Consider the following 16,237-nt stretch of genomic DNA (forward strand, 5'->3'; position numbering starts at 1 on the left):
AAATCAATGGTAAAATCAGCTGTGCCACTGACTTTAATGATGTCTCAAAGTGAGGTGTTCATACTTTATCTGTGAAAACATTCGTGAAATACGCCCTTTTTCTTTAACAAATTCAACATGATATATCCTGAACCTATATTGTCATTACTACTAATTCTGCTTAGTACTACATTTTTTTTCTAAAGCTGTAATGACAGAGTTCATGATTTCCTGGTGGTGTCACTGTTTGACAATTCAAAACGTAGTGCTGTGGGATTGACTACACTCATTTTCACTTTGTTGCAGGCCAGTATATTTTTTAAATTTGATGACGAAAAAACAAAAATCCTGACTTATTCAAAGGCATGATGCATAACAGAAACAAAAGGCAACAACAGTTGGGGTGACAAAAACTTCCTTTATTATCTTATCTCAACAGCCACAGCACTGCATGGCACATGACACCTCATTATAAAGAGCATTGTCTTACATTTGCATCCCAGTCAAGCATATTGACTCATAACCATTATACCTAATTTGCCTAATTCTTGTTTAACACTCTTGCTATCCAACTCCTGAAGGTTGAAATGCGTGTGTAGACATCAGGAGTCCTGGGGTCTCCACATCTCCGACCAGAGAAGGAGACGACGCCTGCTGTAGCTCCATCACACACCAACGGACCACCTGAATCCCCCTTAAACAGAAAAGATAAGAGACCGTTCACAAATTGTGTAGTTTGTTTGAAACATCCTGAGATATTGTTTTGTTCTCAGCCTTACTTAATAAGTGCAAATATAAAATAAGACGGTGTAGTGGTGTGAAAATAGAGACTTCTATCTTTGACTAGTCTGCCTCTGTGTTACGGGCCGTCTCCACGGCAGCGTTAAAAAATCTTGAAACGCTTCTGCCCATTCACTTTGAATGGGGTGACGTCACTTTTTTTCGCTTTCGCCGAAATGCATTGTGGGCAGGCGAGCGGAGATTCTCAGGATTTTCAAGATCCAAAGTTGAACAATGTTCAACTTTTGAGGCTGAGGTGGAAGCGTCAGCCAATCAAATCCTGTGTACGCAAATCTGACAGTTCAAGCTCTAGCCAATCAAACGGCGTGTATGCTGGGAGAGACAGACCGCAGGTCATTTCCTCATATTCCAAAAAATGGAGGAGAAATTAGCGGTAGCGAATCAATCACCCGGTGCTTTATGACCAGACCTACCGGGATATAAACCGGAGGAGCCAGGCATGGAGGGAGGTGGCAGAGACAGTGGTAGGTTTTCGCCTGTTTTGGGGAGTTTATATCCAGTTTACTTCGGGCTTTTTTGCTTCGTATGTCGCGGGCGGGAGATTCATGTGATTGGTTGCTCGCAAAAAATCCTCAAGCTTCAGATACGCCCACCTCCAAGATTTTTTTAACGCTGCCGTGGAGACGGCCCGTGTATGTGAAGATAAAACATCACAGAAAAGACACATTAGTTTCTAGTGTTTAACCACAAAAGGTTAATTATGTCCTTCGCTACAGTGGCATCATTTTGAAACGAAAAACAAAGATATTATTAACAAATGTAATGTTTATTTTTAACATATTGAAGCACACTCTTTGAAAGGTTTGCTTTTTAAGCGTATTCTCTTACCGAGCAGAAGCCTTGAAAGACACCGGCTCCAATGCCACAAACCATGCTCCTGGTGATGGGAACAGTTCTCCACCTTCTAATACACCCCCGCTGTGGCAGGGTGGTTACGTTGACTTCCTGAAGCCTGTTCGGTAAGGTGCCATTGTCTCCTACATCCCCCCAGCCAGCTGTGATGCACTGACTGGAAGTACGCAGCCTGCCTCTTTTCGGAGAGATCAGCTGCACGGAGTCCGTCAGTTGTGCACTTCCATTGAGCTGAGACAAGAACAATTCAATTGATAAAGAAATACGTACATCTAAACCTGAATTTCCCCTTAATAATCTCATTCACCAACAATGTAATCCTTACCTTTAAAAGCATGATATCATTTCCATGTCCATCATAGTTGGGATGTGGAATGGATCTGACTACAGTGAACTCCTGCTTTGTAGGCTCATTAGCGGTCAGGGAATTAGCTCCAAGCACGACTGTATATGGTCTAGAAATCACAATAAAATGATGGATAGGCGTTCGATATGATGTTAAGAGTTCAAATAATCTCTTTTGAGATTAACATTATTTTCAACATTGAAAATATCATTACATAAAAGAAAACAAATTGACCACTTCTAAGAAGAATTGATGTTTTCTAGTTGTCCTACAAATCAGCACTTTCCATTTATTTATTAAGTAGACAATCACCTTGCCGACTTTAAAGAAGAACGGTATTCACTACAGTAAAACATTGTCAAAGAGTGCATCCCCAAAAACATTTCCTGCTTGTAACTAAGCCTTACTTTGACAAATATGTAATATGTAAAAATGTTTGCTGTAATAAATTACTTCGGTCTGACAAATTAAAGGTCCCTGTAAGTTTATATTTATACTAAATTGACCTGATATGAAAAAACACAAAATAACAGAAACATCTCTGACTGTTTTTTTAAAATCTTACATGGGTATCTCACAATGTGCTGCTGTGAGCACAAAGTCCCCTCTCACCAGGGCCCCCCCACAGAGGTGGCGTCCTCGGACTTGCAGCGAGGCCATGTACGGTCGAGAATTAGGGGCAGCATCTCTTCCTCCAACAATATAAGAACCATCAGCCCCTGAAATACAAAATCACAATTCATTCATCGCCTGTGTTTATCCAAATTGCTCTCAGTTGGCAGCCAATGCTGATTTATATGTCTCATCTTACCATTAATGATGAGGAGCAGCAGTAGTAGGGAGCTGGTTGCCATGGTCTCTGCTCAAATCCACACCAGCCACTAAAGGTCTTGTCGTTTTTAGAGAAGTAAAGATATTACTTAGTTTGTGGTCTTTATTGCTTCAGTGTGTTTGCTAACAGTCTGTTGACTTTTCGTAAAAGGATGGTTGGATTACAAAACACGTGTAACTTGCATGTTCAAAACAGGCTTTCATAATAGATGCAAGAAACTTTTAGTGTTAAAGATAACGGCCATATTGAGGCCCACAACGCTTTAAGGGTTAAAACTGCTGTATGTGTCACAGGGTACAAGATTACAATTTAATGTTAAAGTTGTTTAGCAAAGGAAAAAAAGGCTACGAATAGACGTTTCCTGGTTCCACCCCTGGTACATTGCAGCCTCTGTCAGAAGTGTGTGTGTGTGTGTGTGTGTGTGTGTGTGTGTGTGTGTGTGTGTGTGTGTGTGTGTGTGTGTGTGTCGAGAACTCTTACAAACTTGTGTTTTATTTTAATGTTAGTGCTTAGATTTAACTCTTGCAAATTGTTGAAAGGATTATTTCTCTTTCCTCTTTTAGGTTACATCACATGTATGTGAACAAGAGCTTTATTGAAGAAATAATGTGGTTTAGTGTAATGCAACACATGGTAGACAGAAACGCTCTAACATGTAACTGAGTTCCTCAGTTATGTTGAAAATATTTTCAAATTCTCCTGTTGAAACTGCAGTAAATGTCAATATAAAACTGCCATTTTAAGAATCAAGTATCACTGTTTTGATTACTAAACACTAGAAATATATATTTTGCATTTCTCATAATGACTTAAATACCATTTTGTGTACCCTGTTGAAGACCGTTACCGTAGGAAACAAATACTACAATATTTAGAATTTGGTTTTGTTTTTTATCAAATGGTCGTATTTATTCATCATTATTTAGATGAATTAATGAGGACATGGTTCATGTGTGCCTCGCGTGACACAGCCCAATCAAACATTTCTCTGACTTGTGTGACAAACTAGCTGAACCTCAGTAACCACAGTTTCCAACCTCAGATATGAGTGTTGATGTCAGAAGACACCACACTCATATCTTCAAGTAAAGTGTCATGAAACGTGTCTTATCGTATTGGTATACTGCTGTATGTCAGACTGTATGCAGCGTTTCAAGTGGCTGCCCTTTGCCATTTTTTAGGAAAATAGGAAATAAATAAATAAAAATAAATATAATATTAGGAATACTATCATTCACAACCCTTTCTCTTTCCTGAATGGTCATTCTACATAATGTACGTGATTTACCAATAGTAGGACTGTTTCATTTTTAATCTATTATATTACATTATCTTATTTATAGTCTAATGGGATGGCATTCATATCTTGGAACCTGGAATAGCTTCTTAGCAATGTCATAGGACCTTCACTATGGTTTGCTGAGGTTATATAGCTTCATTGAGCTATATAGAACAACATGTTATATACATTATATTTATATATTTTTAAATATTTAAAATAATTTATTTATTTCCTGTTAGGTTAAAACACAAGTTAATTTATTTATTTCATTGTTTTTAACACACTTCTTCTGTAAAAAATCTTCTGTTAATCCCCTTGTATGAGTGTCTTGGCTGACCTGCTTCTCTGACTAAGCAGCTCAATAAATAAATATCTGCCTGCACAATCCAATCTGTTTCATTGAATGAATTGAATGAAAGAGAAAACGATATTTGAGAAACATTTTTAATGTTGCCATTGCATTAAAGAGCAAACACTCAGTGACTAAGACACATATTTTTCTACCAAATACAATACAAGTGTGCTGAAGCAAAGCTTTTTGAAATATTGTTACTATCATTTCAAACATTTATTCGCTATAATACGGGCGTTGATCCAGGAACGGTATTTTGAGATATCAATGTAGACGCTGGGTAAACCTGTGAAGGAACAGTCCTCGTTGACAGTCGCAATTCCAACAGCTTTCCCCTTGCACACGAGGGGTCCACCAGCATCTCTCTGTGAGCAGGAAATATCTTTATTTGTTAAAAAGATTATGCATGATGTTATACCTTCTTTTGGAATAAGAAACAAATGTATCTATGAAACATACCTTACAAAATCCTCCATTGTCTGTTGTCTGTTTACCACCTGTACAGATAGCATTGGCACGAAGTCCAGGAATCTGCACTTTGCAAGCCTTCGGGCTGATGACAGTCACGCCCACCACATGGAGCTGATCGACATAATCAGATCCATCGTTCTCCACTGGACCCCATCCAGCAAATTGGCACTTTTCATTTTCTTTTACATCCGTTTCAGGGTCTTGAAGTTGAATTTCTTTTGGTAGATCGTCTGGTTTTGTTCGATATATCTTTAGACCAATAAAATCAAAAAGCAGTTTTTCAAAACACAGTCCTACTCTACTACAAATTGGTTTGTTGGAGCGCATGAGTCACTTAAATAAAGGTTATTACGAGCAGTATTACAGTAAATCAACCGGTTTTTGGTTGTGCTGTGTAAATATTATAAGCAGGAATATTTAATACTATTTGCTTCGCCCCGTTTATTTACATTTACCCTCACTGAATCAAACTCAGTTGTTTAATTTTCTTCAAACCAAGGGACTACTGGGCTGAATAAACTTACTTCAATGAGCATGATGTCAGTCCCAATTCCAGGTGGGGGTTTGCATGTGGACATAATGTGTTCTTTTATTTTAGGGCCAGGTCTTCTGAGATGGTGGGTGCCGAGAACAACGATTCCTTCATCACTGAAAAATAAATCAGTGAGAGGTTATCGTTGTATTTTGTAAAGTTGTGACAACACAGAACAAATGAAACATGCTTTTTACATCAAACAACAAAACACTAGCTAGAAAAGGAGTAACTTACAATTTACACCCCCCATGGGTGACAACAAAATGTTTGCTGACAAGGAATCCTCCACATTTGTGTTCACCGTCTTCCTGCACCGATACCATATACTTCATCAAATTATCGTTGGCAATTTTTTTGTGTCCACCGCCTTCCTGCAGCCATACCAGTGGCGGACTGGCCATCGGGACGTTCGGGCGAATCTCGATGGGCCGGTACTGAAGTGGGCCGGGCTGACGATGTGGGCCGGTCGGATAAGTGTAAAAGCCCCCCCCCCCTCGTCGACAATTTACTAGCGGTATTTACTTGCGGTACCGAGGTGGGCCGACGGTACCGAGGTGGGCCGGTCGAGAGTCCCGGGCTGATTTTTAGTCCCAGTCCGCCCCTGACCGATTCAAACTTCATCAAATTATCGTCGTCAATTTTCCGATTTATGATTTTTCCATTTAATACGTCGTCGATCCAGGAACGGTATTTTGAGATATCAATGTAGACGTTGGGTAAACCTGTGAAGGAACAGTCCTCGTTGACAGTCGCAATTCCAACAGCTTTCCCCTTGCACACGAGGGGTCCACCAGCATCTCTCTGTGAGCAGGAAATATCTTTATTTGTTAAAAAGATTATGCATGATGTTATACCTTCTTTTGGAATAAGAAACAAATGTATCTAACATACCTTACAAAATCCTCCCTTGTCTGTTGTCTTTTTACCACCTGTACAGATAGCATTGGCACGAAGTCCAGGAATCTGCACTTTGCAAGCCTCCGGGCTGATGACAGTCACGTTCACCACATGGAGCTGATCGTCATAATCAGATCCATCATTCTCCACTGGACCCCATCCAGCTACTTGGCACTTTTCATTTTCTTTTACATCCGTTTCAGGGTCTTGAAGTTGAATTTCTTTTGGTAGCTTTTCTGGTTTTCTTGAATTTATCTTGAGACAAATAAAATCAAAAAGCAGTTTTTCAAAACACAGTCTTACTCTACATCATATGTCAGGTACAAATGTGTTTGTTGGAGCACATGAGTCACTTAAATAAAGGTTATTACGAGCAGTATTACAGTAAATCAACCGGTTTTTGGTTGTGCTGTGTAAATATTATAAGCAGGAATATTTAATACTATTTGCTTCCCCCCGTTTATTTACATTTACCCTCACTGAATTAAACTCAGTTGTTTAATTTTCTTCAAACCAAGGGAATACTGGGCTGAATAAACTTACTTCAATGAGCATGATGTCAGTCCCAATTCCAGGTGGGGGTTTCCATGTGGACATAATGTGTTCTTTTATTTTATTGACATCTCTGCTGAGATCGTGGGTGCCGAGAACAACGATTACATCTCCGTCTTCATCACTGAAAAAGACATCAGTGAGAGGTTATTGTTGTATTTTGTAAAGTTGTGACAACACAGAACAAATGAAACATGCTTTTTACATCAAACAACAAAACATTAGCTAGAAAAGGAGTAACTTACAATTTACACCCCCCATGGGTGACAACAAATTGTTTGCTGACAAGGAATCCTCCACATATGTGTTCATCGTCTTCCTGCACCGATACCATATACTTCATCGAATTATCGTTGGCAATTTTTTTGTGTCCACCGTCTTCCTGCACCGATACCAGAGGCGGACTGGCCATCGGGACGTTCGTGACGAATCCCGATGGGCCGGTACTGAAGTGGGCCGGGCTGACGATGTGGGCCGGTCGGATAAGTGTAAAAGCCCCCCCCCTCGTCGACAATTTACTAGCGGTATTTACTTGCGGTACCGAGGTGGGCCGGCGGTACCGAGGTGGGCCGGTCGAGAGTCCCGGGCTGATTTTTAGTCCCAGTCCGCCCCTGACCGATTCAAACTTCATCAAATTATCGTCGTCAATATTGCGATTTATGATTTTTCCATTTAATACTTTGTCGATCCAGGAACGGTATTTTGAGATATCAATGTAGACGTTGGGTAAACCTGGGAAGGAACATTTTTCGTCGACAGTTGCAATTCCAACAGCTTTCCCCTTGCACACGAGGGGTCCACCAGCATCTCTCTGTGAGCAGGAAATATCTTTATTTGTTAAAAAGATTATGCATGATGTTATACCTTCTTTTGGAATAAGAAACAAATGCATCTATGAAACATACCTTACAAAATCCTCCATTGTCTGTTGTCTGTTTTCCACCTGTACAGATAGCATTGGCACGAAGTCCAGGAATCTGATCTTTGCAAGCCTTCGGGCTGATGACAGTCACATCCACCACATTGAGCTGATCGTCATAATCAGATTCATCGTTCTCCACTGGACCCCATCCAGCTAATTGGCACTTTTCATTTTCTTTTACATCCGTTTCAGGGTCTTGAAGTTGAATTTCTTTTGGTAAATCTTCTGATTTTGTTCGATATATCTTGAGACGAATAAAATCAAAAAGCAGTTTTTCAAAACACAGTCCTACTCTACTACAAATTGGTTTGTTGGAGCACATGAGTCACTTAAATAAAGGTTATTGCGAGCAGTATTACAGTAAATCAACCGGTTTTTGGTTGTGCTGTGTAAATATTATAAGCAGGAATATTTAATACTATTTGCTTCCCCCCGTTTATTTACATTTACCCTCACTGAATTAAACTCAGTTGTTTAATTTTCTTCAAACCAAGGGACTACTGGGCTGAATAAACTTACTTCAATGAGCATGATGTCAGTCCCAATTCCAGGTGGGGGTTTGCGTGTGGATTTAATTTGTTCTTTTATTTTAGAGCCAGGTTTGCTGAGATCGTGGGTGCCGAGAACAACAAATACTTCTCTGTCTTTATCACTGAAAAATAAATCAGTGAGAGGTGATCGTTGTATTTTGTAAAGTTGTGACAACACAGAACAAATGAAACATGCTTTTTACATCAAACAACAAAACACTAGCTAGAAAAGGAGGAGTAACTTACAATTTACACCCCCCATGGGTGACAACAAAATGTTTGCTGACAAGGAATCCTCCACATTTGTGTTCACCGTCTTCCTGCACCGATACCGTATACTTCATCAAAGTATCGTCTGCAATTTTCCCCTTTATGATTTTACTTCCAAGTACTGTAAATAACAAAGAGTTAAAACTAGTTATTATCTAATTTTCAGGATGAAGAAAAGTCATCAGAGCAATTTACCGTTTTGATCTTGGCATGCCAGAAGAAAAAGAAGCAGAAGCTTGTAGAGCCCACGCATCGTGGCGACAGGATGATCAGCCCGCTGTCAAGTGGAACGTTTTTACTGCAGAGTTCGAACTACACAATATGATTGCCATCTATTTATCTTCACTTCCAACCACATCCTGCGGGAGATGCTATTTTGCAACATTGAAAAAAACATACATCATGTAAATACTATGTGTTCGGACATACATTTATAAATTCCTCCTCTTCCTCCATGTCACTCCCCATCCATTTTCACAAAGATCTTTTATAAACCTATTACTTGCATCATTTCCTGTGTCAGTGTGGCGATGCAGTTGTTTTGACATGTGTATAATTTCAAATGTATTTCTTAATTTGTTCAGCTTTATTTCTATTGATATTGGCACAAAATAAATACTTTAACATGTAAATGGAAGGGGTTATTTACATACAAGTTGTTTTATTAGTACAGTACTAATGGCAGCAAACCTGCGTCCTGCAACATTGCTGCCGTTAGTAGGCGAAACTGGCAGGCTGTGTCCAGTAACCAGGACTTTCCCACAAGCATATGTAGAAGCAAGGGTGTAACTTTGGTTTGAGAAGTGGGGGGGACACAAAACAGGGGGTCCTCCGCAATGAAACATTTTTCTCAATTTAATTCAATTTCCTGCCTTTCTACGAATATATTAGGGACTATGGTGTTAAAAAATCCAAGAAAAATGTGTAGTATATATAATGAGGAGAAGATTTTTGTCTTTAAATTGAAGTTAAAAGCATCAATCTGGTGCACTTTGAGAGCAAAATTAAGAGATTTATGGATACAGCTCTCAACACTCATATGAAACAGAACTGTATACATTTCAATATTCCAAAAACCATTAGAATATGCTCACAACCAATAACACATAATTGATATACTCCTCTCTCCTATCTTAAACTTACCTAGTCTGCATTCTTTCTTTTTATGTATGCATATTTTACTAATCACTCCCCTTTTAAACTGTGTCTTTTAATTTTTTACTGACATTGAAATGATTTCTTAACTTATTTTGAACAACTATATTAAATAGATGGAAATATTTCTTTACATAGATGACCAAACCGTTTGAGACCCACTGAGATAACTTAGACTAAAGTTTACAATCTAATCACTCAGCGAGTCCTTTACATCGGCTAAACTGACGTTATCTCAGCCTCTCAGTCTTAATAAACACATTTGAAAAGTGGGGGGGGACACAAACGGGATTTTGAAAAGTGGGGGGGACATGTCCCCCCTGTCCCCAGTGGAAACTACGCCCATGAAGTGAATAAAAGTGACCAGCTAGGGGTTTTCTTTTAGCCTGTAAAGCCTACATTTGGTTGCCTCTGTCACATTTTAAAGCCACTATTTCATCGTACACACAGAAACTTATGACTGTTAACCCAATTTTGACATGCAGTGAAATATTGAGGAACATTAAGTCCTTGTGCATTTTCCCCTCTCTCTGTAAATAGCTATTCATATTGAAAACCACACCTTTTCCTAACCAGCACTTTTGTAACTGAGCATCATTAGACCTTAATAGTATTTTTGTATGAATCTATTGAAACCTTCACCACATGTTATACTTAATTGATATACTGATAATACACATTATTTATATAGCACCTCTTTAGAACTGCTTTTAATCTGTAATTAATGTTGTGTTTTATATATTTTAAGTGTTTTGTTTTAATTATGTTTTAATTAATTTTATTACTGTGTAAAGTGTCTTTGAGTTTCTAGATAAGCGCTCTTTAAATAAAATGCATTATTATTATTATTATTATTATTATTATTATTATTATTATTATTATTATTATTATTATTATTATTATTATTATTATTATTATTATCATTATTATTATTATTATTATTATTATTATTATTATTATTATTATTATTATCATTATCATTATTATAGAACCTTTAATGCAAGATGCAGCCTAAGGTGCTTTACAGATACAAAAAACAATAAAACATAAACAGTGATACCTCTAAAATGACTCCAAATTCAAAGATAGGTCTTCAATTTACTTTTAAAAACTCCAATGGAGTTTGCTGTTCTAAGATCCAATGGGAAAAACATAAAGCAGCCTCCCCAGATTTATTGTGTATTACTTTAGGTACTTCTAAAAGAAATGCATCGGAGGATCTGAGTGTCCTTGTTGGGTTATCAAAAGAAAGGCAGTCCCTGATGTGTGTAGGGCCCGGGTTATGTAAAGCCTTGTAAATAATTAAAAGCATTTTAAAATAAACTCGGAAAGACACCGGTAACCAGTGCAGTGATGCCAGCACAGGGAACATGTGATCCCTTTTTTCTGTGTTTGTTAAAATCCTGGCCGCAGCAATCTGAATTAATTGCAATTTCTTTAAAGATTTTTTTGGAGACCACGAGAATTGCAGTAGTCCAAGCGACTAGTAATAAAAGCATGTAAAACAATTTCAGCTGAGTTAGATTTCTGATACTGTTTGCCATTTTTTTATTTTATATTAATAGATTTTATTTTATCTATTCAAAGATAGCGGATAAAGGAAGTTATACTCACTCGGCGCTACAGTGCGCAGCAGTGAGCACAAAGTCTCGTTGCTTTGCAGGGAGACTAAAAACTTGAACGTATCATCTGGGGCTATTGCTCCTTTTATGATTCTACTCCCATCTGCTGAAATAAGTAAAAGGTCATAGGTTAATTTCAGTTAGTGATTGGAGCATAATAAACAGAGTTCGGAGTATTACCATTTTGTCCGAGAGATGTCAGGACCTGAAAAAGCAGGAGTTTGTGCAGAGCATGCATGATGCCTGCAAGACAATTGACTTGCCTTTGATCTTCGGGGCATTAAGTCGATCCTTTTATGCAGCACTTGGTCTCATTAAAGGTCCCATGTTTTTGCCATTTCTACTGATCATAATTCCATTGTTGAGGTCTACTAGAATAGATTTACATTGTTCAATGTTCCAAAATCACATTGGTTTTCTCATACAGCATCTCTGTATAGTATGTGTAATCACTCTCTGTCCTACACGGCTTGTTGGAGCTCTTGCACCACCATCCCTATGAGCCCACTGTGCTCTGATTGGTCAGCTCGCCCACTCTGTTCTGATTAGTCAACCACCGTTACAGCTGAACATCAGTGTTTATGTTTTACAATGGCGTTTGTTAGCAACCAGAAAATGACACCAGTAATGACAAACAGATGAGAATGCTGGGGTCTGGGTGCCGTGTTGGCGGGACGTTGCGGGGCTCGCTGCTCCGCCCTTTGAGGCTCGAGGAGCGGACAGTGTGAGGTGGATTACTGGTGTAGTTTCCTGGTTGCTGTGTGGGGTCTGTGTGCGTGCCATGCCAGTGGACACCGCGGAGCTCAGCCTGAGCACCGCGGTGTCTGCTGGCATGGCACTTGGTCTATATCCAGCATCCAGGGAAACACAGCGGGAAATCCACCTCACACTGTCCGCTCCGGTAGCCTCTGTAGAGCCTGCACTCTATGTAGGGTGTGCCTATTGTTCTATAGCTGTGTGCCAATTGGTCCATTTGGACTTAGTGACGTCAATAGGCCCCGGAAGAAAAACATGGAAAAATAAAAATCTACAACGAGGCGTTCTGGGGCAGCATAGACACGTCTTTTCTGTGTTAGAGTTTTACTCGCTACAGGGTGTACTTTGAGGGTTTGTGACTTTGCAGACCGTTTACATGCAGAAAAAGCTACATAACACACTACATGTTTTCACTACAGTAAAACATTGTCAAAGAGTGCATCCCACAAAAACATTTCCTGCTTGTAACTAAGCCTTACTTTGACAAATATGTAATATGTAAAAATGTTTGCTGTAATAAATTACTTCGGTCTGACAAATGAAAGGTCCCTGTAAGTTTGTATTTCTACTAAATTGACCTGATAACAGAAACATCTCTGACTGTTTTTTAAAATCTTACATGGGTATCTCACAATGTGCTGCTGTGAGCACAAAGTCCCCTCTCACCAGGGCCCCCCCACAGATGTGGCGTCCTCGGACTTGCAGCGAGGCCATGTACGGTCGAGAATTAGGGGCAGCATCTCTTCCTCCAACAATATAAGAACCCTCAGCAACTGAAATACAAAATCACAATTAATTCATCGCCTGTGTTTATCCAAATTGCTCTCAGTTGGCAGCCAATGCTGATTTATATGTCTCATCTTACCATTAAAGATGAAGAGCAGCAGTAGTAGGGAGCTGGTTGCTACGAATAGACGTTCCCTGGTTCCACCCCTGCACTCTAAAAAGAAATACACCGGCTCTACTTAAAGGGGACCTATCATGCAAAATGCACTTTTGTACGTCTTTTCTACATGAATATGTGTCCCCGGTGTTCCAGGGAACTCACCAAGTGTCAGAAAACACAACCCTCTCTATTTTCCTCCATACCCAAATCTCTAAAAAAGGGGCTGCAACGGATCTGATAAAAACTGATCCAGATTTGAACACTGTCCTGACGTCAGGACAGTGGCGCTACGGCTATTGGGCCAACTCCACCAATCAGGAGGAGACAGCCACGGCCATTGCCGTTCGAAAGCGCTGGAGACGCTGTAGTACATATGCCAGGCCTGTAGGTGGTGCTGTTCTCACAGAATCAGCCCTTGCAAAAACAGGGGTAAAAAAGTGCAAATTGAGTGAAATGAGGCATGGCTAAAATGCATGATCTGTTTGGTATTTTGAAAAAAAAAAAGTATAAATATGCCTTATATAGGTATGGTCCTACACTATATTATTATAATATAGCATGATAGGTCCACTTTAAATAAATTGAGGTAACAATTGGCGTTGATCTTTGTAAGTAGTTCCAACTGAATCGATTATTAAGTTAATCCGAGTACCCATTTTACCTGATTAACTCAATTAGTTCAATACTCCAAACAGAATTTGCTTTCACCTTTCACCTAAATTAAGTTGAACCAACTTAATTTGAATCGTAAAGATGTAGTGATATTAAAGTTTGTTTCGATTGCTAACACACATTCTTTTTTTAAATTGCTCAGTTTCTCAGAACACTAAACACAATTCACAAAACCACACACCCAAAGTGCAAAACACCTAATCTCTCCTGCTAAATGAAGAACTGCACTCAAAACTACATAAACACTTACCAAATGCAAACTTTTGCACCAAAATGTACACACTTCATTCATAATACTAGATTGTTTGACCACCCACTACACACTGAGCATAATCTAAAGCACTTTCATCTTGTATGGGCTATGCTCTGTACATAGAGGTTTCTGCAGAGAAAGATTGCTTGATACAGAAATACAGTAAATGAAGAAATACAAATGAGTTGTTGAAAAAAATCACATTTTATTCAAAAATAACATTGTGCAACATGCATCTCAGCACATAGTTACTATGCTTCGGATCTCTCTAAGTGTGATGGCCTTGTTCGACAACACCAAGTTTGTAACTGCTGCTTCCCGTGCCTCATTGAAAATCCTTAGCCTTCCACCTGCACCTCTTTGTTTCTCAGTCCTTCAGATAAACAACAAAGATATAGTGGTTGGTCAGTGTCTGTGTTGCATAAAAGTAAGTTTACCACAGTAAATTGTGCAGGATTGTTGTACAGTTATAGTATGCAACATGCCAACAATTCAATTACAGTAATGAAGTAAATACTTTTCACACAACAGATATAAGCACTGATATATCATGAATTATGCAGAGCTAAAAACTGGTAACTAACCTGTTATCAAGTCTAAGTGTCCGGATTACAGAGGCAACAGTAAATCGGCTTAGATTAGGCTGAACCCTGTGTCCAGCCTCTCTCATCGTCAAACCATGGTTGATAACATTTCATTTCATTCGAGAGTATTCTTCTTTGTCCACTCTCACTCTCACCCCACCTCTTCCTCCTCCTCTCACTCTCAGCCCAGCTCTTCCTCTTCCTCTTGCTCTTGCTTCCATGTTGGCTTCCATTGTTGCTGTAAGAAAGTACTCACCTGTGGTCTTTTTATAATGCTAACATCCTGATTGATGAGCCAACAGGCCAACATGTGTGAGGCATTTTGAATATCAGTGTTTTAAACCTGCTAACACGTGACTTTATGTCAGATTCCTGTGTCTTACGTGGAGAAACGTGTGCAGTGGTTTGCAAAAAGTGCCATGTTGATTTGCAAATTGTGTGAAAAGCTGAAAACTTGTTTAGAGTTTTGGAGATTTGAGCCGATGTTTTGCTCTTTGAGTGTCAGTTAAAGTGGACCTATCATGCTATATTTGAATAATATAGTATAGGACCATACCTATATAAGGCATATTTATCCTTTTTTTTTTTTCAAAATACCAAACAGATCATGCATTTTAGCCATGCCTCATTTTGCTCAATTTGACATTTTTTAGCTCTGTTTTTGCAAGGGCAGATTATGTGAGAACAGCACCACCTACAGGCCTGGCATATGTACTACAGCGTCTCCAGCGCTTTCGAACGGCAATGGCTGTGGCTGTCTCCTCCTGATTGGTGGAGTTGGCCCAATAGCCGTAGCGCCACTGTCCTGACGTCAGGACAGTGTTCAAATCTGGATCAGTTTTTATCAGATCCGTTGCAGCCCCTTTTTTAGAGATTTGGGTATGGAGGAAAATAGAGAGGGTTGTGTTTTCTGACACTTGGTGAGTTCCCTGGAACACCGGGGACACATATTCATGTATAAAAGACGTACAAAAGTGCATTTTGCATGATAGGTCCCCTTTAAAATAATTGTGCTTTATGTATAATTTTAGAGTGTTAGCAATCGAGAAAAACTGTAACAGTTTATTTAAAAATGTTATTTACACAATGACCTTTTAAATATGTTCTCAAACATGAAATAAAGTAAATACACAAATGTAAATAAAGGCATGAACCTTTAAATAGCTGTTGGCAGGCCCTCTTTTCTCTCTGTTTCTCCTCTTCAACTTCAGTCAACTCTCAATAATAACATTGACAACAATTCAACAATGGCAACTTTCCACAACTGTGCTATTTCAGATCTCACCTTATATATAAATACATACAGTGAAATATCTAAGAACAATATATAAATAACAAACTGAAACCAATAAACTGGCATATAACAGTCTGAATAATCAGTATTAACGTAGCATCTTTGACACTAACATTTTGAGCCATAACATGAGGCTAATGTGGGCTGTATGTTAACAAAACATCCACATACATATTAACATTACATAACTAACATGCATACTACCTTGACCTTTCTGACAGCATTTACTGTAAGAGGACAGCAGTTTGTTTTTTAGGCTCATTACCTTGGGGCAAGCCTTCATGCCATCCATTAAAGGAGTATTTTTTGAAACGCTTCCGAAGTTTTTAACATCTCTTTTGGGTAGTTTGGACTCAGTGCATATATTAGCCCCATCAGCATGGCTCTTGACGCA

General features: G+C 39.0%; 2 protein-coding genes across 2 annotated transcripts in view; both read right to left on the bottom strand.

Annotated features, from left to right (window-relative positions):
- Positions 1-377: 377 nt before the first annotated feature.
- LOC117496135 (serine protease 57-like) lies at positions 378-2,894 on the bottom strand. The gene is made up of 5 exons (XM_034147843.1): positions 2,790-2,894; positions 2,544-2,697; positions 1,958-2,087; positions 1,609-1,863; positions 378-673 (listed from the first exon to the last, which is right to left on the bottom strand). Exons 1-5 carry the CDS (start codon positions 2,830-2,832, stop codon positions 521-523), a joined length of 735 nt encoding a protein of 244 aa, XP_034003734.1. The 5' UTR covers positions 2,833-2,894; the 3' UTR covers positions 378-520.
- A 1,753-nt stretch (positions 2,895-4,647) lies between these two features.
- Positions 4,648-16,237, bottom strand: part of LOC117496177 — a 44,454-nt gene continuing 32,864 nt past the window's right edge. Inside the window, exons 9-14 of the mRNA XM_034147899.1 lie at positions 7,805-7,842; positions 6,105-6,251; positions 5,685-5,800; positions 5,440-5,563; positions 4,904-5,164; positions 4,648-4,809 (exon numbers count right to left, since the gene is read on the bottom strand). Of these exons, the coding sequence (XP_034003790.1) occupies positions 4,648-4,809; positions 4,904-5,164; positions 5,440-5,563; positions 5,685-5,800; positions 6,105-6,251; positions 7,805-7,842 (848 nt within the window). The remainder of the gene's footprint in view (positions 4,810-4,903; positions 5,165-5,439; positions 5,564-5,684; positions 5,801-6,104; positions 6,252-7,804; positions 7,843-16,237) is intronic.

This window comes from Trematomus bernacchii, unplaced genomic scaffold (assembly GCF_902827165.1).
Source record: "Trematomus bernacchii unplaced genomic scaffold, fTreBer1.1, whole genome shotgun sequence".
Classification (NCBI taxonomy): domain Eukaryota; kingdom Metazoa; phylum Chordata; class Actinopteri; order Perciformes; family Nototheniidae; genus Trematomus; species Trematomus bernacchii.

Excerpts from the sequence above, each read along its gene's own strand:
- LOC117496135 (XM_034147843.1), bottom strand. The coding sequence starts at position 2,832 with ATGGCAACCAGCTCCCTACTACTGCTGCTCCTCATCATTAATG. Across the intron at positions 2,088-2,543 it reads GCACATTGTGAGATACCCAT|ACCATATACAGTCGTGCTTG; the intron begins GTAAGATTTTAA and ends TGTGATTTCTAG. Across the intron at positions 674-1,608 it reads TCTTTCAAGGCTTCTGCTCG|GGGGATTCAGGTGGTCCGTT; the intron begins GTAAGAGAATAC and ends TTTCTGTTTAAG.